This window comes from Pleurodeles waltl, chromosome 9 (genome assembly GCF_031143425.1).
Source record: "Pleurodeles waltl isolate 20211129_DDA chromosome 9, aPleWal1.hap1.20221129, whole genome shotgun sequence".
NCBI lineage: Eukaryota > Metazoa > Chordata > Amphibia > Caudata > Salamandridae > Pleurodeles > Pleurodeles waltl.
Window position 1 is genome coordinate 320621764 of NC_090448.1, and position 25201 is coordinate 320646964.

At 49.0% G+C, this 25201-nt stretch overlaps 1 protein-coding gene across 1 annotated transcript; it reads right to left on the reverse strand.

The window, feature by feature from the left end:
- Positions 1-23608: 23608 nt before the first annotated feature.
- LOC138259637 (actin, cytoskeletal 1A-like) lies at positions 23609-24826 on the reverse strand. The gene has a single exon (XM_069207490.1). It carries the CDS (start codon positions 24824-24826, stop codon positions 23609-23611), a length of 1218 nt encoding a protein of 405 aa, XP_069063591.1.
- Positions 24827-25201: the final 375 nt, after the last annotated feature.

Genomic DNA, 25201 nt, shown 5'->3' on the forward strand with positions numbered 1-25201 from the left:
ATGTGAGGGCCATGGTGGGCCATGAGTGTAACAGGCCGTACGGTATGACTGATTCCTATTTCAGTGTATCTTTTTCTGCCGGTCAACGCCCATCAGTAAAAGGGTATATGGCGTTCCATCAGCAAGGACGTGAGGACCCTGGGGGTCTACGACAGGGACACTGCCCAGTACTCAATGTCTGTGGGCCACAAGGCCACATCACATAGGCCAAGGCCCCACTTGACTCCTGCAACAACACAGAGAGAACACTGCTGGGGCATCAGGTCGAAAATACACAGGCACCTCAGGGGGATGGGAAATGGGGGGCACCTTAGCCGGAAGATGGTACAACACCACTGGTCTTCGAGGGGGCTACATGCCCTGTGCGATGTCCTGGGGAGTGCAAGGCCACAGTCTCTCAAGTGGGTGGTCTGACCACTGCTTGGTCCTGGGGAGTGCAAAGCCACAGTCTCTCAAGGGTGGTTTGCCCACTGCTTAGTCCTGTGGAGTGCAAAGCCACAGTCTCTCAAGTGGGTGGTTTGCCCACTGCTTGGTCCTGGGGAGTGCAACGCCACAGTCTCTCAAGTGGGTGGTTTACCCACTGCTTGGTCCTGGGGAGTGCAAAGCCACAGTCTCTCAAGTGGGTGGTTTGCCCACTGCTTGGTCCTGGGGAGTGCAAAGCCACAGTCTCTCTAGTGGGTGGTTTGCCCACTGCCTGGTCCTGAGGAGTGCAAGGCCACAGTCTCTCTAGTGGGTGGCTTCTTCCACTGGTTCTGGAGGGGGCCTTGTGCCCTGTGTGCTTCATACTGGCAAGGAGGGGTGAGAGGATGGCTTCCTCCACTGGTTCTGGAGAGGGCCTCATGCCCTGTGTGCTTCATCCTGGCAAGGAGGGGGTGAGTGAATGGCTTCTACACTGGTTCTGGAGGGGGCATTGTGCCCTGTGATGCAGATCTTGGGGAGTGCAAGGTCACAGTCTCTCACCTGGGTGTCAGACCCACAGGACGCACTACAACCCATGGAGGTAGGACTACACACTGCCTGCGGCGGTGACACTGGGGGGTGGAGGCACCAGCCCATCCCCTGCAGCCTCGGACAGCTGCCCACTGGAGCTGCTGCTGCTGGCAGTGGTGCTGTTGGCGGTGCTGGTGGCGGTGCAGGCAGTGGTGGGGGGAGGCTCCAGCCCTTCCCCTGCAGCCTTGGACGGCTGAACCACCATGGTTGGTGGTGGGGGCTCAGAATCAGCCCCATCAGGCCTCCTGTCCGTCCTGCTGCAGGCCCTTTGCCCTTCTCCTTGGCAACTGGAGATGCCTCCTTGCCCTTCCCCTTGGCAGCTGGTGGTGCCTCCTTGCCCTTTGCAGCTGGTAGTGTTGCCTTGCCCTTGGCAGCTGATGGTGCCGCCTTGCCTTTTCCCCTGGCACCTGGTGGTGCCTCCTTGCTCTTCCCCTTGGCAACTGGTGCAGGCACACTGTCAGTGCTGATGGTTGGTTCTCTGGAGCCTCTCCCACCTGCAGTAGCCGCTGACACTACTGTGGCCATGGACTGGGTGGCTGAGGTGCTAGCCTGGGTTCTGACCACCCTGGCCCGACGTGAAGGATGGGGGGGAGGGGTAGGGAAGAGGTCAACGGCGGAGAGGAAATACTTCTTATCGACACTGGAGCAGTAAGAGGATGAAGGTTTGAGAGTGGAGGAAGAGGAAGTGGTTGTTGGAGGTGTCTGTCTGCTGTGTTTCGGTGCAGGTGCATGGGCTGGATACTGTTGTGAGGTGGATGGCTGTTGGGTGTCTGATTGCTTGCGTTTGTGTACCTTAGGAAGGGGGGCACAGACACAGTGGGAAAGGACACAGTGGACATGTGCATGGATGTTGGGGTGGTGACTGCCAGTGAGGGGTGTGTAGTGATAGGTGTGATGGTGATGGGGGTAGTGGATGAGGATGTAGTGCATGCAGGTGTGGAGACGCTACTGGGAGGCTGGTGGATGACGAGGAGGATGGGGGCACAGTGGAGGCAGTGGGTGTTATTATGTCTGCATCTGGATGATGTTTGTGTGAGTGCCTGTGGGATGATGTGTGGTGCTTGTGTTTGCCTGAGACACTCCTGTGTGTTGTCTTGGGTGCATGCCGGTCTGAATGTGTGCTTGGGGTAGGTTGGGGTTGAGGAGAATGGTTGGAGGGGGAGGCTAGAGACAGGGACAATGGCTGCCATCAGGGAGGAGGCCAGAGCCTGGATTGATCTCTGGCCTGCATTGATGTTCGTAGTGAATGAGGAGGTATACAATCATGGGAAATATGTGCAACTCGGGTTTCGTGGCGTCGTGGTTCTTCCTTGAGTCTCCAGAGGTAAGTACTTTGCCTTCTGTTTCCGCTGTGCCTTTGATGTCGTTGGTACTGCCCCGTAAAAGGTGGCAGATAAGAGGGTCATATTACTGTGGGCAGTACATTGTCTTCCACCTTGCTGTTGGCGGTGCTTGTTGCTACCGCCGTGGTGGTCGTGTGTTAAAGTGGCTGTCTGTGTGGGCGGTTTCCACCAAGGTCAAAATTCAATTTTTTTTACCGCCAGCCTGTTGGCGATACTACCGCCGCTTTATCACCGACCGCCAGGGTTATAATGAGGGCCTTAGTCTCATATTTACCATAGTACCCTCCTGCATTGTGCAAATGTTCTTTTTATATGTTATATATATATGTCACAAAACATTGCGAAATCTGCACAAAACGAGGATGTCACAGAAATTAACAAAAATTTCAAAAACACGGGCAACAGGCAACACAACGGAGCAAGAAATGGGCAAAGGATGCACAAGGTAGCCCAGAAAAAAGGTCACAAAGGTGAAAACTGGCATGAACACAAAGCGGGAAAATGGGCACCCAGTCAAGAATGAACAACCACAGGAACAGCACAAAAACAAATTAAAAATGAATGGGCTGAGGGTTCTGCAGATCTTATTCTGCAGCCTCTGCAGAACCCCTCTCCCATTTTATTTTTTTGCACGGCATTCATGTGCCGGTGCAATTTGAATGCACATATTTATCTTGAGGATGCTCAAGTTCGTTTCGTGATTTTGTACATGCACAAAATGTCCTCTTTCATATGTATGCTATTGCACGTATTGGAAAATAAAGGTTTAGAAAAAGTTCATTAGTAATTGAAGAGATAAGCAGGGTAGCTAACCACATCAGAACTGAAATGTTTCAGATCCAAGTCTAGATGTGGAGACTGCAGTAGAAGTAGAAGTTACAATAATAAAGTTAGCTTAGGAAACAAATTCATAATCTTTTCTATTAATTGAATAGTATTTTATATTACCGTAGTTGATAGTACACAAAACTAATGACAATCGATACAAAAAAGGTAAGGAACAAAATAGCCTTTTGTTTTGTCAAAGCAAAATGAAGAATGTGGTAAGAGATGCACTTCAGTGAAAAGAAGAGAGAAAGTTGGAGTGTGGTGTAAAGGCGAGAAGAGAGGAGTACAGGAGGCAACACCAGCTTAGTGTGGTAAGGGTTAGGATACAACAGTTTTTAAGATACTGTTTTTGCCTACACTTTATTGCGGCATTACTTTGAGACCTTTGGGTGTGTGTTGTTAGCACCGTCAGTCAGCGAACTTCTACATTCAGCGAATATAACTTTGAAATAAGCACGGGATACAAAACCTGCTGGAGCATATTATCCATAGCGTTTCACCTTTTTTTGGTGAACTTTAAAGAATTTGTGCAAGAATCTCACTCACAGCACGTTACCGTTACTGTCAGTGTGAGCCAAACCACCGGAGGCAGTCAGCGCGAGCTCCAAAGGACGCGGGCAACCAGCACGAGTCTAAGTTGCTCATGCAACCTTTCCTGGAAGACTCCTTTCCCTCAGCACGTCATCGAGGTGATGTGCACACCCTTGTCTCTTCATCATCTTAAAGGAGAAGTGTCTTAATTTAATAAAAGGGAAGATACACGTACTGTGTAAATTTTGTCAAGCCGGGTGACACGCACACCTGATTCCAGACCAATTCGGCCAGTTGCAAATTCGACAAAGTGCAGTGACGAGATCACCCACAGAAGGGATGTGATCATTCGGTGATACACTCACCTTAATTTAGAACATTTGTACATCGAAAAAAAAATATGACTCAGGAATACCTTTATTTGCCTCTAAAACAGAACTATTTATATATATATATTTTTAGAACAAGCGTAGTGATGTGCACACCATTTGTCATAGAAAGTTAATTGTTGTTTTATACTTCCAGGCTTATAACCTATAACATAGATCTAGTATCTATAGCAGTGCCACCTCCCTCTCTTTAACTGCAAGGCACACCAGTGATCCAGTGAGAAGACTGGATTGATACGTTTGACAATTATTTGCTAGCCTAGGATAGTGAAGAATTTAGTTCAGAGAGAAAGAAAACAATTATTTTGAATTCTTTGGCCTGTGAAGGCCAAAGAGTAGGTAAATGTTTGCCAGAAGCATCAGATAATGGCTGTAGGAAATCCGATTTTTATAGGATAGCCAGAATAGGACTAGGTAATATTTTTCCTGAAGAAACAAATGTTTCAATGGCAAGGTATACCTTTTACACACAACCACAGCATACTGTAGAAACAATTGGTGAATTTGTGTGAAGGTTGAGAGAATTATTTGTGAAATGCCAATTTGGTGGTATGGGTGATGAGTTAATCAGCTCATAGTGAAATGTAAAAGCAGAAAAATACAAGAACGTTTGTGGCCGGCAAAAAATCTGACGTTGAAAGATACTATTGAAATGCCAAAAGGCGTTGAAGAGTCAGAATATTGTATGCAAGAAATGAACAAATGTGACAGACTTTTAGGATTTTGTGTGGACCTTCGTAGTGTTAATCAAAATATTGTCACAGACAATTTCTCTTTACCAGGCATCAATAAATTACAATTAGTATTCAATGGTGGTAAGTAATTTTAGAAGTTAGATTTAGGAAGAGCATATCATCAGATTCATTTGCATGAGAATTCTAGGGATCTGACAGCTTTAACTACAATGGAATGGAATTTACACTTCATTAGGATGCTGTTTGGATTGTCTTCGGTGGCCAGTGTATTTCAATGGACAACGTTGCAAATATTTAAGGGTTTTACAAATGTAATTTTCTTCCAAAATTACATTTTGGTATAGGGTGCTACAGTTAAACAACACAATCAAATCTTGAAGAAAGTGCTAAGGAAGGTGTTGGATGCGGGTCTTACCTTACGCAAGGATTTTTTTTTATTTTTAAGCAAAGAGATCGAGTACTTGGGACATAAAAGTTGAGGAGAAGGAGTAAAACTTTAAAAAATATTTATTACAAAGCCATAGGTTCAGCTCCTCTACCCAAAGATAAAGACCAGTTACGCTCATTTATTGGACTCATAGAGTACTATGTCAAATCTGTTGTGTATTTTGCAACTAAGACATGAGACTTAAAAGTGTTGTTTAAAAAGGCTGTATATTCAGGTGGTTGTTGATCAACAAAGGTGTTTTGGTAATATCAAGCAAGAAATATGTGCAGCAGGAATTTTGGTCCCTTTTAACATCAAATTGAATACCAGTCTTACCTTGGATGCCAGTGCATCAGGAGTCAGTACTGTTTTATACCAACTTTCTAAGTGTGTGGAAAAGACTGTGGCTTTTGCCACAAGCTCACTGACAGAGACTGAGAAGAATTACTCTGTCATTGAGCGTAAAGCATTAGCAGCAGCTTGGTGTGCGGAATACTTCAGGACATACTTATGGGGAGGGAATTTAAAATTGAGAACTGATCACAAACCTTTGGTAAAAGTTCTGGTTCCAAGGGGTGCGGGAAAAGGATGAGCAAGATTGGCAAGGTTAGCGGCACATTTACAAGAATTCCAGTACATTAATGAATATATTCCTGGATGGCACCATGGCCAGGCCTATGCTCTTTCTGGTTTGGCTGTGGATGGGAAGGTTGTTGACAAAGAAACAGTGATAGATAAAGAGAAAGAAGGTGCAATAGCATTGTTAGAGGATGTGGTGCAGAGTGAAGTAGGTGTCGTTACAAAGGAAGAATGGGTGTAAGAAATGGCAAAAAGTGATATATTAAAAGAGGTGTACAAAATGGTTGTCAGTGGCATAAGGAGAAAGAGCACAGTTGTTCCTTCTGTGAGACCGTATATTAAATTATTCAATGAATTATCCGTTAGTGGGAAGAGTGTCGAAATGAAAGGGGACAGATTAGTACCATCTGAGAATTTGAGGAAGATGATCATTCAGTTAGCGCACAAAGGACATTTGGGGCACACCATGACACAGAGAAGAGTTATAGGAAATTTCTGGTGGCCGGGCATTGATGCTCAAACTGCACAATGGGTAGAAAGATATATGGATTGTAAAAAAAGTGAGAAAAGGCTTGCTTAAAGTTACTTCACAATCAGATATGAGTAATATGCAAGATCCAAAAGAAGCATGGCAAAGCATGTGCATGGATTTTATAGGTCCATTATCAGGAGTAGATCAATTCTTGAGATTTGCCACAGTCTTAGTTGATTTGAGTATTTTCCAAGTGCCTAGGGGGTCAAATTCATGAAGGAAGTGTCTACAGAGAGTACTATTCATAACTTGCAAGAATATTTTAGGAGGGAAAGTTTTCCTAACACTTTGATAACAGATAATGTTAATCAGCTATCATCGAAGGAGATGAAGGGGTTTTTGGAGGTTCCTGGAATATAGCATCATTATTCAACACTTAAAAATCCCCAGGCTAATGGTATTACTGAAAAGATGAACCATATGGTGAAAGCCATGATCAAGTTAGCTGTGCGGAGGGGGGCAGAAGTGGTTGTGGCTGTTGTGGAATTGGTGTGGGCACACCGCACTACTGAAGATAGAGTGCTTTCCAATTCGCCATTCGAGTTGATGAATGATTTCAATCCTAGAACCAAATTGCTACCCAGTTGGTTGAAGGAGGGTGATGAACACTATTGTTCTACCTAACAGCTGCATAAAGGGTTAAGTATTCAGGTTGATGATTGGCTAAAAGTGAAGGATGGGTGCTTGGGAAGGGGTCTGTCTGAGTTCAGAGGTCCTTTTAAAGTCAAGCAAGTTTTTGATTGGTATGTAGTTCTAGAGAATGGGAATAAGTGGAACAAATGGAGGATGGCTTTGTATCTAAAAAGGGAAAAAAGTGTTAAATATCTGACATGGATAGTAGTGAGAGGTGTAGTGGATTTATGGTAATGAGAAATGATTATGGGGGTCATTCTGACCTCGGCGGTAAAAGGCGCTTACCGCCGGTCAGAAGCCGGCCATAACACCGCCGCGGCCGCGGTAAACCGCCACGGTCATTCTGACCCGCAACTTGTAAACCTCCAAAAACCCGACATCCACAAAAGTCCGCCACACCAAAGGTCAGCGAAAAAATGGCGATGACCAAACCTCCACCGTCACGCCAACAGAAATACGCCCATGCCATTACGACCCACGAATCCACGCGGCGGTCTTTCAACCGCGGTATTCTATTGGGTGTACACACCGCCGCGGTCGAAATACACACACCTTTACAAAACATCCCCACATTGGTCAATTTGAAACACACACACCTGAGATACATATACACACCACTCCCACACACCCAATACAAAATAAAACACACACCCACATCACCCACAAACCCCTACGACAACAATTGCGAATCAAGGACAGAGAGAGACAGCACTGCTTAGAGTAGACCATCACACTGAGGCAAATCACAACATCACCCACACAATTACCACGCACAAAACACCATACACCACCACACACATTACACTCCACAACACATACACCACCCCTTACCTCATCCACACCACCCCATGGCACCCCAAAGACACCCCAGGTTCTCTGACGCAGAACTCCGGGTCATGGTGGAGGAAATAGTACGTGTAGAGCCCCAGCTATTCGGGGCACAGGTGCAGCACACCACAATAGCTAGGAAGATGGAGCTCTGGCAAAGGATAGTGGACAGGGTCAACGCGGTGGGACAGCATCCACGCAATCGGGATGACATCAGGAAGCGATGGAACGACCTACGGGGGAAGGTGCGTTCCATGGTATCAAGGCACAACATTGCGGTGCAGAAGACTGGCGGCGGAGCCCCACCTACTCCCCCAGAATTTACAGCATGGGAGGAGGAAGTCTTGCACATCCTGCATCCTGAGGGCCTCGCAGGAGTATCTGGAGGAATGGACTCTGGTAAGTCAAATCTTAACTACTACTTCCCACCCCACCTGCATGCCAGCACATACCCCCACCCTCACCCCCATCACACCAACTCCTTGCAAAAGGCTCACCATCACAACCCACCCATCCAAACACCAAGCCCTGCATGCGACCACAAAGCATGGACACCCATCACCAAAGCATGCCCACTGCACACACACATCACCCCCACAAGCCACACTCACAAAAGCCCCCACAAGGGAATGCCTGCACTTGGGTACACGGACACCCACCCATCACACGAAATGCCACACACAGAAGCTATAACCATACCTTAATACCCCTGCAGGACCCGAACGCCAACACGCCGCCACGGAGGGTCCAGAGATGTCCATCCCACCCCCAGATGAGGCCCCCAGCGATGACAGCAGCTCTGTTTCCCTGGAGCCAGACGACCAGCCCGGCCCATCGGGGACCTCTGGACAGTCGGTTCCCCACAGACTGCCACAGGCTACACCAGACCCAACCCCCTCTGGGAACACCAGCACAGCTCCCACCCAGCGGGCCCATGCCTCTGTCTCCAGGACACGTCAATCAGCGGTGTGTCCGCCACTACAGGGCACCCAGGTTGACCCACCACCCCAACAACCACAGGGACCTGGGGGCAGTGGTAGTGGGCACACCGTCCAGGGGACAGAGGCCCAGGGAAACAGGGGAACTGGGAGGGCTGCTGTGCGACAGGGGGGGACAGGCCCAGGGAACCCACTCTCCAAGAGGCCCTCTCCACCATCATGGGAGCATACCACCACTCCTAGGAGACGATGACGACGGTACTGGCCAGGTTCCAGGAGATCCAGGCACAGCAGGAGGAAAAGTACATGGGGTTCAGAGAGGAACTGAGGAACATCGGTTCCGCAATGGGGACCATCGTCCTGGCCCTTAACCAGATAGTCACCACATAGCGGGACCATGTGGCACCACAAAGGGCCCCTGTCACTAGCCAGGACCAGGAACAGGCTACAACATCCACCGGAGCTAGTGGACAGGAGGCGCCCACACAACGGCAGTCCACCAGAACCCCACCTCCTGCTGAAGAAGAACCACCCCGCAAGCAGAACCTGAGATCTCACAAGAAGACAGAGTAGGATTGCAAGACCCCCGCCAGCATATGATACCCCCTGATGTCATCCCACTGTCCCACATAGTCACCCTGTCCAACCTTGAATTGCCCCTGCTCCATCCTTCCACAGGCATATGGACAATGCACCTGTGCGACTGAGAACTGGACTCTGCCATGGACATTACTCCACCCCCACCCATCCCCGCTTCCCAATCATTTACCTATATGTAGCACTTGAAATAAATGACTCATTGCACTTAAAATAACAGGAGTCTGCTTGTATTTTTCACAAATGTATTACACATAACGGTGCAATTATGTTCAGTAACATTGTGATGACAACATACCAATGTCAATAAGCTTTAGTCCATGGGCATACAGCTCTGAAAAGGGAAGGGAAAGTCACAATTAACTTAAAAGGAACTGGGGGAAACACAGACAGTAGAGACGCAGGAGGCCTTAAGTAAATGTAAATTGGGGTGGCTGTTTCTTACCTGTGTGCTACTGAAAGTATTGTTGTATGACTGTATCCCTGTTGTCTGTGTCGTCCCCGTCGTCTTCCTCCTCTTCACTCTCCACAGGCTCCACAGCTGCTACAACACTACCATCTGGACTATCCTCCTGCACAAAAGGCACCTGGCATCGCAAAGCAAGATTGTGAAGCATACAGCAGGCCACGATGATCTGGCACACCTTCTTTGGTGAGTACATTAGGGATCCACCAGTCATATGTAGGCACCTAAACCTGGCTTTCAGGAGGCCGAAGGTCCTTTCTATGATCCTCCTAGTTCGCCCATGGGCCTCATTGTACCGTTCCTCTGCCCTGGTCCTGGGATTCCTCACTGGGGTCAATAGCCAGGAGAGGTTGGGGTAACCAGAGTCACCCAATAACCACACACAGTGTCTCTGTAGCTGTTCCATCACATAAGGGATGCTGCTATTTCGCATGACATACGCATCATGCACTGACCCAGGGAACTTGGCATTCACATGGGAGATGTACTGGTCAGCCAAACAGACCACCTGGACATTCATCGAATGATAACTTTTTCTGTTTCTGTACACCTGCTCACTGTCTTTGGGGGGAACCAAAGCTACATGGGTCCCATCAATGGCACCAATGATGTTGGGGATATGTCCAAGGGCATAGAAATCACCCTTCACTGTAGCCAATTCGCCCACCTCAGGGAAAATAATGTAGCTCCGCATGTATTTCATCAGGGCAGACAACACTCTGGACAAAACCTTAGAAAACATAGGCTGAGACATCCCAGATGATATGGCCACTGTTGTCTGAAAAGACACACTTGCCAAAAAATGAAGTACTGACAGAACCTGCACCAGAGGGGGAATCCCCGTGGGTTGGCGGATGGGGGACATCAGGTCTGGCTCCAGCTGGGCACATAGTTCATGTATAGTTGCTCTGTCAAGCCGGTATGTAAGTATGATATGTCGTTCTTCCATTGTCGACAGGTCCACCAGCGGTCGGTACACGGGAGAATTCATCCTTCTCCTCGCAAGTCCCAGCGGACGGTGCCTAGGAAGGACAACATGGAGCACAGAGTCAAGCAACCCACAGGTTAGTTCACACAGCTTGCACAGTACACGAATCGCTATGCATGGAACGGCTTGTATGAGTGGCTATGCAAGGCCTAGGCCTGTGTGACGCAGTAGAAATCATGCCATGTGGGCCCTTGAAATGGCGGCTGCCTGACCTGGGAAGTGTGACAGTGGGATGTGAGGTCACTGCGCTGGCGTGGCACACCGTGGCGGTAGGCGGTCGAAGACCGCGGCGCAAAGCAGCATTGGTTAACATTGAACCCTATGGGTCTCAGGAGCCAAAGACGATGTGCGCCGGCGGGCGCGGTACGCACCGCCGCGGGCGTGACCGCCATTTTCTATCTGATTAATCACTCGAGACCTGATCATCCACAGGAGAGGACCTATACTGCAAGTGCTGCTGTGACCTCGGTCTGGGAGATACAATGGCTGCTGCGACTGGGCTCCTGCCTTCACTGCCGAAGAATTGGAGAAACTTGTTGATGGGGTCCTCCCCCAGTATGCGCTACTCTACGGTCCTCCAGACCAACAGGTTAGTACACAGGGTGCACGTTGAATGGGCTATGCCTGTGTTGAGTGGGGTGTATGTAAGATGGTGGGGAGGGGAGCGAATGAGGAGTGCAACGAACGAAAGATGAGAGCATGTGCCACATGGCAAGGTTGGGGAGGGGGGGGCCACTCACATTGACCAGGCAGAAAACTGATGCGATTTCCTTTACCACCCTGTACATGTCACATAGGTCAGCGCCCATCAGAAGATCGACATTTGGCGTGCCATCGCCAAGGACGTCCGGGCCCTGGGGGTCCACAACAGACGGGGCACCCACTACCGAAAGAGGTGGGAGGACATCCGCCGCGGGACCAGAAAGACCGCCGAGTCTCTGCTGGGGATGGCCCCCCAATGTAGGAGGGGTGCCAGCCGCCAATTGACCCCCCTGATGTCCCGGATCCTGGCGGTGGCCTACCCCGATTTGGATGGGCGCGTGAGGACATCACAGCAGACACAAGGGGGTGAGTATCAGCACATTCTGCTATCTTTGCGCGGAGTTGAGGTGTCTTTGTTGGGGAGGAGGGCTGTGGGTAACTCAAGGCCAGGGCGCTTTCTGTAGGCTAGTCCCCTCCGTTAGGCATGGCCCTGTGCCCCCGCCCCCCACCTCTGTAGGGTGCCAAGTACAGCTATCCATGGTCCTGCATCACCCATGTGTGCATTTGTCATCCATAGACCTGTAGGCCTAGTCACAAGAACTGAGTAGTGTACCCCGATTGCGCAGCGTAGTGCAGGGGGCTTCTGTGTCTGTCCTCTCCGCCAACGGTGTTGCCAATGCATGCACTCAAACTGTCTTCATTTCTCCCCCCCACCCATTTTCTTTTTCTTCCTGTGCATGTGTGCATTAGCATCATCAGGCGGAGGAGAAGTGGCATCGGCGCACGAGGGAGCTGCATCTCACATGGCCCCGGAGGGCCATGCAACCGACTCAGAGTTCACCAGTGAGACGGAGGGCGAGGGGAGCTCCACAACGGGGACCCGGGGAGACGTCAGCGACACCGACACGTCCTCGGAAGGGAGCTCCCTTGCGGTGACGGCAATATCCGTGCCCACCGCCACAACAGGTACAGCCGCCACCCAGCGCACCAGCCCCGCCCTCCCAGCAGCCCCTCAGCCTTCGCTCCGTGCCCGCTCACCCAGGAAGGTGGGCATCTCCTTCGCCCCAGGCACCTCAGGCCCTGCCCCAGTTACCCCTGCTGCCCTCAGTGAGGAGGTCATTGACCTCCTCCAGACCATCATTGTTGGGCAGTCTACCCTTTTGAATGCCATCCAGGGTGTAGAAAGGGAGGTGCATCGGAGCAATGCATAACTGGAGGGCATTCATTCGGGTCAGGCTGCCCATCAGCGATCGTTCAACGCTCTGGCCTCAGCACTGACGGCAGCCATTGTCCCTGTCTCCAGCCTCCCTCTTCTAACTCCCTCCACCCAGTCCCAGTCTCCTGTTCCTCTGCCTATCCCATCCACACCATCAGACCAGCCTGCACACACCTCAACACCCAAGGGCAGCTCATCCAGACATAAGCACCACAGATCCCACAAGCATTCACACAAACAACATCCAGATGCAGACATGCCAACAGTCACTACCACCTCTGTGTCCCCCTCCTCCTCGTCTCCCTCCTCCCTCCCTGTGACGTCTCCACTCACACCTGCATGCACACCACCATCAGCCAGTACTTCCATCACCAGCACACCCTCCATTACAGTCAGCACACGTGCAGTCACCACCCCCACTGCCATTTCCACGTCCCCTGTGTCCTCTCCCACTGTGTCTGTCACCCCCTCTTCCAAACCACACAAACGCAGGCAGCCACCCACCCAACAGCCATCCACCTCACGACAGCCTCCAGCCCAAGCACCTGCACCCAAAGACAGCACACTTGACTCTCCTACAACCACATCCTCTTCCTCCACTCCCATACCCACTGCACCTACCCTTCCCATTGCTCCTAAAAAACTTTTCCTCTCCAAAATTAACCTCTTTGCATCACCTGACCCACCCCCTCCATCTGGTAAGAGTCCAAAGAGCACCTCAGCCACCACCAGCCCTGCATCTAGTATCACCATAGTGCAGGGCTATTGGAGTCCACCAGCTCCTAGGGAAGGAACATCGGCCAGCAGCAAGGGGACAGCCAGCCCACCCCCTGGGAAGAGGACAAGAAAAATTAAGGGCCGGCGCGAAAAGCCTGAGACGGCTGCCGCCAAGGAGAGTGGCCTTGCCCCGTCACCTGCCACATCATCTAAGGGAGGCAAGGGCCAGAGAGCTGCAGCGAAGGAGGGCAAGGGCAGCAGGGCGGAGAAGACATGCAGCAGGCGAGCGCACCAGGAGGGCCCCACCAGCCCCATACCGGGTGTGACGGACGACACCCACGGGCCCAAGACTCCATCACAGGAGGGCCCCGCTACCGCAAGGTCAGAGGGCGACTAAGCGGGGAGTCTTGGCCAGGTCTGGGTCCCATGAAAGACAGGACAAGCACCGCTGAACAGGGCCCCGCCGTGAAGAGCACCGCTGAACAGGGCCCCGCCGTGAAGAGCACCGCTGAACAGGGCCCCGCCGTGAAGAGCACCGCTGAACAGGGCCCCGCCGCGAAGAGCACCGCTGAACAGGGCCCCGCCAAGACAGGCACCGCTGAACAGGGCCCCGCCGTGAAGAGCACCGCTGAACAGGGCCCCGCCATGAAGAGCACCGCTGAACAGGGCCCTGCCGTGAAGAGCACCGCTGAACAGGGCCCCGCTAAGACAGGCACCGCTGAACAGGTCCCCGCCAAGACAGGCACCGCTGAACAGGGCCCCGCCGTGAAGAGCACCACTGAACAGGGCCCCGCCGTGAAGAGCACCGCTGAACAGGGCCCCGCCAAGACAGGCACCGCTGAACAGGGCCCGCCGTGAAGAGCACCGCTGAACAGGGCCCCGCCAAGACAGGCACCGCTGAACAGGGCCCCGCCAAGACAGGCACCGCTGAACAGGGCCCCGCCGTGAAGAGCACCGCTGAACAGGGCCCCGCCGTGAAGAGCACCGCTGAACAGGGCCCGCCAAGACAGGCACCGCTGAACAGGGCCCCGCCGTGAAGAGCACCGCTGAACAGGGCCCCGCCGTGAAGAGCACCGCTGAACAGGGCCCCGCCGTGAAGAGCACAGCTGAACAGGGCCCGCCATGAAGAGCACCGCTGAACAGGGCCCCGCCAAGACAGGCACCGCTGAACAGGGCCCCGCCGTGAAGAGCACCGCTGAACAGGGCCCCGCCAAGACAGGCACCGCTGAACGGGGCCCCGCCAAGACAGGCACTGCTGAACAGGGCCCCGCCGTGAAGAGCACCGCTGAACAGGGCCCGCCGTGAAGAGCACCGCTCCGCTGGGCCCTTCCTGTCAAGCACCGCTCCGCTGGGCCCTTCATCTCAAGCACCGCTCCGCTGGGCCCTTCCTGTCAAGCACCGCTCCGCTGGGCCCTTCATCTCAAGCACCGCTCCGCTGGGCCCTTCCTGTCAAGCACCGCTCCGCTGGGCCCTTCCTGTCAAGCACCGCTCCGCTGGGCCCTTCATCTCAAGCACCGCTCCGCTGGGCCCTTCCTGTCAAGCACCGCTCCGCTGGGCCCTTCCTGTCAAGCACCGCTCCGCTGGGCCCTTCATCTCAAGCACCACTCCGCTGGGGCCTTCTTGTCAAGCACCGCTCCGCTGGGCCCTTCCTCTCAAGCACCGCTCCGCTGGGCCCTTCCTGTCAAGCACCGCTCCGCTGGGCCCTTCATCTCAAGCACCGCTCTGCTGGGCCCTTCCTGTCAAGCACCGCTCCGCTGGGCCCTTCATCTCAAGCACCGCTCCGCTGGGCCCTTCATCTCAAGCACCGCTCCGCTGGGCCCTTCCTGTCAAGCAACGCTCCGCTGGGCCCATCATCTCAAGCACCGCTCCGCTGGGCCCTTCCTGTCAAGCACCGCTCCGCTGGGCCCTTCATCTCAAGCACCGCTCCGCTGGGCACCGCCGTATCAAGCACCGCTCCGCTGGGCACCGCCGTCTCAAGCACCGCTGGTCCATTGACAGTGCCGGTTCTGTGTCGAGCAGGTGTTCACGAAGCACTCTGGGCACCATGCCTCCTCCAATACCAGTGGAGTCGGTTATCCATCTGATGGACTGTGGCTTTGCACTCCCCAGGATGGTACAGTGGGCATGGAGGCCCCTCGTGGATCTGACGTCGTGGACTCATGTGGCTGAGGTGCCCCCCTTTCCCTTCTCCCTGAGGTGCCTGTTGTTTTATCATCTGATGCCCCTGCAGTGTTCTCTCCAATGGTATCCGGTCTCCTGTGTGGGCTTTGCCCATGTGTTTGTACACATTGGCCCACGGACTATGGATATTTAACGGACTGTTCAGGACTTATTGACTATGTTTATACTTTGCACTATGTTCATTATTTCTTTTGTATATTTCATATGGCATATTTACCATGACTTCAATGAACCTATTTTATGCATAAATTTGAAACTTCATTTTAATTATGTTTTTGCATTCTTCTGGGGGGTTTGGGGGGTGTCACTCTGACTTGTTGCTCTGCATTGGTGTGTAGGTATTGGAGGGGTGGGTTGGGGGGGTGGGTGTATCGCGTATGTGTGTGCACGTAACCTTTCCTCCTCCCCCCTCACCTGTGTCGTAGGTGCAGTGCTCACCTTTGTCGTCTGCGCCGGCGTTCGTACTCGTGGTAGATGAGCAGGTAGACAAGAGCTGGTAGTATGTTTAATTCGGGTTCCATGCTGTCCAGATTCCTCGTGGAGTGTGTGGAGGTGAGCGTTTTCCCGTTCGTAGTCTGTTTCCGCCGTGTTTTTATCGGCGGGGCTCCCGCCCCGGAAAAGGTGGCGGATTGGTGAGTTGTGATAGGGTGGGCGGTACATTGTCTGCCGCCTGCCTGTTTGTGGTGACCGCCGCGCTGTTTGTCGGTCCCGCCGTGGCAGTCGGAGTGTTAAAGTGGCGGTCTGTGTTGGCGGTTCCCGCCAGGGTCAGAATTGCATTTTTTGGACCGCCTGCCTGTTGGCGGGTTGGCCGCCGCTTTATCACCGACCGCCAGGGTTGGAATGACCCCCTATGTGTTTATTGCAAATTTTCTGCCAGTTCTGGGTAATACTCGTTCTGGAGGTGAAGACTGTGGAAAAGAAGTTGAAAATGAAAGTTCAGTGGAAAGGGAGAGAAAAGAAGGTCACACATGGAGAGTAAGAAGACCTCCTGCTATTTGGAGGATTATGCGCAGGAATGTGGAACATAAAAAATGTGTGATATGATTTATGCTATTATCGCTCTTTCTCCGAAGGGGGGTGTAGGCTATTATGTCTTTCTTTCAGAGAATAATAATAATAATATAACTATATAGTCATTGTTATAAGACATGTTAGCATATTTTATCATATATTTCTTTACCATAACATTCATTTTTTTCAGTTTCATCTTCATGTTTATTATAACTATTTTGTGCATACATTATTTTATTCCAATACGAAGGGAGAAGGATATGTCATATTGATGATGTATATGGAACCTGTGGTCTAAGGTTCCATTAGAATGTTGTAGTTTGAATTCCTGCAGTCAGCTAGGGAGGAGCCTGGCAGGATAAAGTCATGCTTAGGCAGGCTGAGTAAAGCTTCTCTTAAGACTCACATCTACTCATCTGGTGACTGATTTACAACACAGAGCAAGCAGGGAAAACATCATCAGAAAGATGGCACTCCACCTAAGTCATAATAAAGCAGGCACTCACAGGATTACGGACAAGGTGCTCTGACACATTTGTAGTGGAATGCTCTACCCAGCAAACTCCAAACAGTGTTTTTCCCAATATGAGGAAAATAATTCAACATATATGCATATGTGCTTTTTTTAAGCTATAGGTTCCAAGCTTTGCCTGCTGAAGATTTTCAACCTCCAGAAAAGTGTCTGAGAAAGGTAAAAAGTTTCAGTGGGACACACCATCATCTTCCACCTGACCACATGCAGTCTAGGCTCACTTCCAGGGTCTACCGGGATCCCAATCAACTTCATGAAAAATTCTGAAATTATTTTACTTTACTTTTTTCATAGAACATCATTGGACACTTTTTTCAATACCATTTTTGTTTTCGTTATATCTTTTGATCCTTACATCTGATTTTCTTTATTTTGTGTCATTTTTCTTTTCTGAATTTCTTAACTGTAGTGTTGTTTGGGCAACGGTTGCACAAAAAACACATATTTTCTCTAATGAAGGCTTTGCAGCTTGTGCCCTGCTACCATGTTGGAGGGAATTTCTTTAAAAATACAGTTTACCTTCATAGTTCAGATTGTTGGCCTGTGTAGGACATTAAGTACAGCTCCCATTAAGACTCCGCCATCTCTTTCTCCAAACATTTCTCCCCAGTTCTTTGCAGCCTCTAAACATGCTGCTAAATTGCAGATCCATAGTGACTACTGTAGGGCCTAATATTGGAACACATAGAGTTTCGTTTGGAGTGAGGCAGAGCAGGATCACCACAATAAATCTGTGGGTAACTGCCCTGCCAAACGAGTGAATTACATGCTCATTTTAAGGTAGAGGAAAGGCCAGGCTCCAACCATACAGCCCCCTCTGTCCCCATTTCAGAAGTAATTGACTAGCAGCCTTTTCAAAACAGGGCTGCCAGTGTTTGAAATATAGGAAGCCCCCCCACATACAGTTGGCTTTCGAACTCTCTCTGTTTCTGCCCTTGACCACTCTGCAGTCCCAGAAAATAACCAAACCCTTAGGAAGAATACTTTCTAGCATGAAGGACATTTAATTTTAGTTTCTCAAAAAGAAACCCTCATTTTAGGAATTTGTTTATCTAGGAATTTGTTTATCTGAAACAAACACATTAACAAGTGGGGTGAAATTATTTTTATTGACCTTACCAGCATTGCTTTTTCCTTTTTTGTTTTCCTTTTTTATTGATGTGCCATTCCGTTTCATGTTGGTGAAGGCAGGGAAGGGTTATCTGATTTCTAGGCTCTTCTGCCGACTATCCAGTAGGCCTAAAGGGATACAAACTTAAGCTATCAATGAAAACTAAATACACAGAAAGGCACCATGTGCTTGGACTTTAGATAGGTAGTGTTGATACATGAGCGATTGGGCAAGCAAGGGGAGTAAGACAGAGCAAGGGTTGTAGAAATATCATGATTTGGGTTCTTTGAGGCATTGGATGCAAGTGAGAGTCTTGTTGTGGCTTTTCAATTGAGTGTTAAGTTTAGAATTTAGTGCAGATGTGTGAGCTGGTAATTCTGTAGCTGGGTGGCAGTTGCCCTGGGAGGCTGTGGCATTACCCGTTAACGTTCCAGGGTAACCGACCACACAGCTCCATAAAGCTGAGGATGAAGATACTGGTTGAAGACATGGGTTGCCGTTATGGAGGGTAAGGGTTCCATTCTTAGGAGGTTAGATAAAAAAATGTAAACATAGATTTACTTGGCAGGATATTTAGGTGGAAAGGTCAATTTGTGTTTTCAAAATGCAATTGGATTTGGGAAGATGTGTACCATTTTTGTTCAAGATAGCCCCCACCAAAGAATTATCTTTCAAGACTGAGATTTAGCTGTACACCAAGGAATTTATGCGGCTAGGTATTTGATATAGAATAGAACTTAGAGACATATTTACTGTTATTTCACACAACACAGGTCAGAAGGGAAACTTGCTGTGCTGCATCCTGTGAAAGGGAGAAAGCAGAAAAGCTCCAGATTTACAGAGGTATGGAGTATTTCTGTTCTCTCACAGCGCTGGTGCACTGTGGCCTGCCTAGCGCCAATGCAGGCACACTTGCACCATAGTACAAGGTAGACTTTGTTACTAGCAGGATTATTTTGGTGCAGGATGGCATACCTTCCTGCACAAAAACGATCCAAAGAGGCATATTCTTCTATGTGTCATGCAAAATGCCTCACACATATAAAAAGGGAATAACAAGGAGAAAAGAAGATTTTTCTCCTTCTTACGCCATCCTTTAGGACGCATACCAATTTGATGCAATCCCACATTTACAAACCTTTGTAAATCTGGTATTGTGTCAGATCCATTGGTGGATGCACAGGAATGCCCATTCTCGACCCATGGAATGCCTAACAGCTCAAAATATAACATAGCACAGTGCAAGCTGCTGAGTTGTGTCACATTTCTTTACAAAGCCAAACAGGGTGGCGCAAATCGCCCTTTGCTTTGTATATCTTACTAAAGCCTTTGCATTGTCCATGCGTTGCCTTACACAATGCAAAGGCAGGTCAAAAGCTTTGTAAATCTGATCCTTGCTTTAAGAAGTAGGGAAATGTTTGAAAGAAGACATTTTAATGTACCTAGAGAACCTTGAAAGCAGGTTCCTGTAAATAGAACAGAAAGTTGGGTGTGAGTTCTAGTTGAAACTGTATCACAGAATCCAGGACGAGATGGGAAAACTGGGGTACAGGTGAGAGGTTGGAGGAAAACTAATTTGGAGAGTACAGTGTTTTCATATGTGTGCTCTCTGAGTTATAGGAAGATAAAGAGATTAACTCAAACAAAGGAGATGGTGCATGGCAGAAGCTACTATTCAATACAAGGGTAAACAACAGTGTACAAAATAGGCTTGTTGGTTGACTGGGGTATGAGACCTGGTCGTGCCAAAGCCACAATCCCTTGCAGGGTGAACCACAGAAACTCACTGAATTAACCTGTGGTTAACTCTGGGTAGCTTGGCACAAAAAGCAGCCAGGCTTAACTTAGAGGCAATGTGTAAAGTATGTTTGCAGCACACAGACAGTAATAAAGTGCAAACACAACACAGAAAAAAATCCCACACCAATTAAGAAAAGTAGAGTAAATTTGAATAAATTATTTGGTGCCAAAATGACAAAAAACTAATCAGTAGAACCGGAATTATGAATTTTTAAAGTTTTTAGTAAAAATTAGCAACTAAAAGATCAAAGCGCAAAAAGTGGACAGCAAGTCACAGAAGACTGGGTCAAAGTTGAAAAAGATGGCTGTTTGCAATGTAGCACGGTTCGAATACACTAAGAGGATTGGGCCCAAGCGGCACTTACCTTCGGACTTAGAAAATGTTTTGAGAAAAAGTGTTCTGAGAAGGTAAAGTTCAGCAGGGCAAAGCTGAAGAAGGCGTCTGAGAAGGGAACATCGTCATCGGGGAGCCTTGGGTTGAAGCTGCAGTGAAGATTTCTATGTTCGCCACTAGTCTCTTTTATGGAAGTTGAAAATCTCTGGTGGGATGAGGCAGAGGGCTATAGTCAAAGGCAGTTCCATGAGGCTGGGTACCCCTTTGGCAAAAGACTGCTGAAAAGAATTTGCTGCTGGGGAGATGAACGTAGTAGGAGAGGCTGCAAAGTCAATCTGACCAGCAATGCACCTTGGGTGGATAGGCAAGCAGGTTGATCCCCATCTTCTCAACGTTCTCAGAACAGTTTTTGGCCAAACATTTTCTAAGTCCTCAGTTTTGGGATTTCGCCTCAATCACAACCAAGCATCAAGGACTGGTGGGACCCCACTTGGGAGTTCAGGACTCACTCATGCTGGGTCCAAGTGCGGGTTCAAGATGGTGGGCATCGGTTGTGTCCCTGTGGCTCGGAATCGTAAGCCAGCAAACTAGAACTTGGGATCACTCTGGTAGTTGTGAATTCAGGTGAAGGTGCAGGGCTCAACAGCACGGCTGGCCTCTGATGGATCAAGACAGGCTCCAAGCAGCAAAGCAGTCCTTCCAGGTACAACAAAGCAGTCTTGCAGAGTGCACAGAAGGACACAGCAGCAGGCAGTACTCTGACAGTCCTTCCACAGGTCCAGGGGTGAGCTGAAAAGTGGGTCGGAAGTTCCTATTTTTATTCCCTGGTGCCATTGCACTGGAAGGTGGGAGAAGCATCTAGAAAGGTTCTTTGAAGTGCATGGAATTTCCAGACTCCCCTGCCCTGGCTCCAAGCTAGCTGCAGCCGTAATGTGAAGGTGTTAATTAAGTCTTTATTGTGAAGGCAGAGCACACCCTATTCAGTTGCAAGTGGGGTTGTGTTCACCTCCGCCCCTCATCATGGCAGCAGATGGCCCATTCAGGAACACCTAATCCCACTATTGTGTGAGTGTCTGGGAGGAATTCACAAAGTCTGTCGGTTATACCCAGTCATGTGACCCAAGACAGACCGCAGGCCCAAAGGGCTAGGGTCAAGAGAAAGCCAACTTTCTAAAATGGCATTTTCAAAATTACAATTAAAAATTCAACTTTGCCATTAAAGAGGATTTTTCATTGCAATTTCATAGATACCAAACATGAACTGTATAGCTGGCCCCAATCAAAATTTAGCACTTATTAAATGTAATAAAGCAACACAATGTTATCCTATGAGACAGGTAGACCTCACAGTAGTGTAAAAAGAATGGACATATAAAACTTAAAAGTACATGAGCAACCTTTTAAATAAATGGCGCCCAGCCCTGTGGGCTCCCTAGGTCCTACCTTAGTGGTGACATATGTAAAAAAAAAAAAAAAAAGGCGGAGTTCAAGGCTTTGCAAGCGGGTTACATTGGCAAGTGTAAAATTGTGTTCAGGCTGCAATTACATGTTTGTGACGTGTTTTAAAGTGCTACTGAAGTGAGTAGAACTATCAGTGCCTCAGGCCGACTAGTAGCGTTTAATTTACAGGTCCTGGGTATATGGTATACCAATCTACAAGAGACTCATTAGTAAATGAAGTATACTACAAAGAGTAAGCCTAACTAACTTTTTTAGAGGAGTGAGCACAAGCACTTTAGAACTGGTTAGCAGTGACAAAGTGCTCAGAGTTTTAAGGCCAAATAAAATGAATTTCAGCACAAAAACTGAGGTAAGTAGGCAAAAGGTTTGGGGTAAGACTACCGTAATGCTGACATGTCTAACAGACAGTTACTGCAAACTCACCTACCTGGGGAACAGGTTAGGTTGCACTAGCCCTTTGTTATTAGAGAGACACTGTAGTACTATTATGAGGGTAGTGTGTCAATAATTTAAAGAAAAACAATAACTAAGAAGTGTTAGGAACTGAAACAAAAATACTTTTTAAAAATAGTTTGAGACAGAAGAGATGTATGATGAGACTTGAGACTGTAGTCTATTGTGGTGCAAAGGCTTTATGAAAGCATACTAAGGCTCCTATTATGATCTAGTGTATTTCACCTGGAGCAATAACTTGTGGCATTGTCAGACCAGGACAGAAAATAGGCCCGGGATCAAAATAAAAGTTGCCCCTGTTAGTGAAAGAGAAAGATCTTAAAAAGTGGCCATATTTGTAAACAGGACCGGTTTGAACTTGTAAAGACATGCAGTGTAGGTGTTTTGCAATGCATGGAACACAGTATGGATTTGAGCTTGCTACAGGCAATGTTTCTTTTAATATCAGGGAAATCAAGATTAAAAACCTGCCCAGTCAACCATAAACCTGGTCTACAAACAGGCAAACAATGTACACCCATTGACCTGTTAGACTAGATCATCGCACACTGCTTGATTGCCCTACTGGCCAGTCCTACCCTGACTTGGGATGACATTTGCCTATTTAGAATTAAAAGTGTCTCAAGGTCTAGAATTATTGGGCCTGCAAACTCTGGACTTGGTAATTCCGGACCTGGAGGCACTGGACCTGACTTTACTACGCACGGGCAGCAGCACAGCCTGGTCCCAGCCTGACTCCTACAGCAGCCCCCATGAGAGCTGTCAATGCTCCAACCCCCTCCAGCAAAAAGAAGCCTTATCAGCTGCCCCAGTCCCTCCTGTTCTATGCATAGAAGAATCCATGTGGGTCCCAGTGGTTCAGCAAACTCAGGCCAGATCTAATAATAACCCACTACTATGGAACGCTACTAAAATAGTAAAAAGCATGGTATTTGGGCTGTAGGTCAGTCCTTTGACTCCATATTTCTGCAGAACTAAATATATAAACTTTCTTTCTATGTGATTATGTGTGTACTGAGACAGACAGATTATCAATTGTAATCTGCCAGCATGCCTGACCCATTAAAATAGAAAAGTACAGTATGAAGGCCTAATGGTTCCATATATACAATGTATTCATGCACAGTGGAATGTGCACATGCACAAACAAACACACACAAAATTCTTATATTCATGGTTAGATATACTTCAATGCTGTATTAATTCTAAATGTTGCATCCAATTTGATTGTGGGATTTGGTCCTCCTTCTCCTCCTCTACTTTCCTTCCAGCTTCTGTAACCTCTGGTTGTGTCAGTGCAGTTGCTTTCGTTCTTGCTCTCAGACCTCAAAAGCAGTGGCTGTGCACCACGCTGGGCCCATTGTCATCATACAATTCACGCTTGATCCAGAGGTTTTGAAAGGAGTCTAGACAGCTCACTATAGAACCTCCCAGCCAGGCAGCAGTTTTGCGGTGTGGAGACGACATCACATTGATGGCTGTCTTGGCCTTTTCTGACAGCGATAGCTCCTTTTTGATCCGCTCAAGGAAGCCACGTAACAGTGATGAGCCTCCACAGACCACCACATTTGAGAGAAGCTGGGCCTGGTGTTCAGGGGCACACTTCAGCACGCTGTTCATGGCAAGGACATGGATGCCCACCTCAGGTATACCTATGGCCGTTGGGTTGAAGAAGGCCTCTGGACAGCGGAATCGTTCACTGCCAATGGAGATGATCTGCCCATCTGGAAGACTGTAATCCACCAAGTAGTTTTTCTCATCCCCTTGCATCTCCATCTCAAAGTCACTTGCAATGTAGCAGTACTTTTCTTTGATGTCACACACCAGGCCCATCTCATCAGCTCCAAAGGGGTTTCCAGATTCAGCCAGGAGCTTGGCTAAATATTCAGTTAAGGCAGAGCCTCCCAGGTCAAGTCGGTAGGTTGCGTGTGGCAGGACGTAGCCATCGTGGATGGGGGCTGTGTAGGAGGTCCCATAGCCAGACTCCACCACCAGGCCAGAGACACGGCCATACGAATACATTGACAGCAGGGACTGGGGTGATACATACATGGCTGGGACCCCAAAATTCTCAAACAACAGCTCAGCAGCCTTTTCTCGATTGGTAGCTGGGGACATGGGGGCATCAGTGACCAGGACGGCTAGCTCTTCTGGGCAGACGCTGAGCTCAGTGTAGAAAATATGATGCCACAGCATTTCCAGAGCATCCCAATCTGTCACCACGCCATGCGTCATCACATTCCTCGTCTGAATGTCAGACCGGTTCTGCGGGATACCGTCGCCAATGTAGTACAGTGGACTGTCCTTTCCTCTCATCCTCGGGACACCCACGTTAGTCTTCAGAATGGACCGGGGGCTCTCCTCGCCAGAGAAACCAGCTTTGGTAAAACCTGTGCCAGTGTCTATCACAATCGCCGCAAAATCTTTATACTTCTCTGAATTGTCATCCTCTGTAATTACTGCGGCGTCGCGAAAGCAGGGGCTCTTCGATTTAGGGAAGGTCAAAGGACTCCGAGATACCCACGAGGAGTCCGCTTTGCTCATAGTTATTTCTCAGTTTTTTGCTTGGCTTTCCAAGTCCAGGTCACACACCGCTTTACTTAAAAGATTGTGATTGAGAGATGTCTGTGACGTACCTGCTTTGCTCACTACGGAGAATCTCTTCTTGAGAACGTCACAATTAAAAAAACATGAGGATGTTCGAAAGGCTTTCTATGTAATATACGAGAGTCAGTGTCCCAACGTGTGGATGTGTTACCCAATCTAGTGTCGGGAATCCAATCGGACTTGGGGAAATTATAGCACTTATCACCCCAAATCTGAGATGGAATGTCCTCGGTGTAATATTGGGATGAATGATGTTCCGAATGGGATACTCATAATTTAGGGAATTTGGACTTACTTTCACAGAATGCGTTT

Coding starts and splice junctions, on each gene's coding strand:
- LOC138259637 (XM_069207490.1), bottom strand. CDS start 24,826: ATGAGCAAAGCGGACTCCTCGTGGGTATCTCGGAGTCCTTTGACCTTC.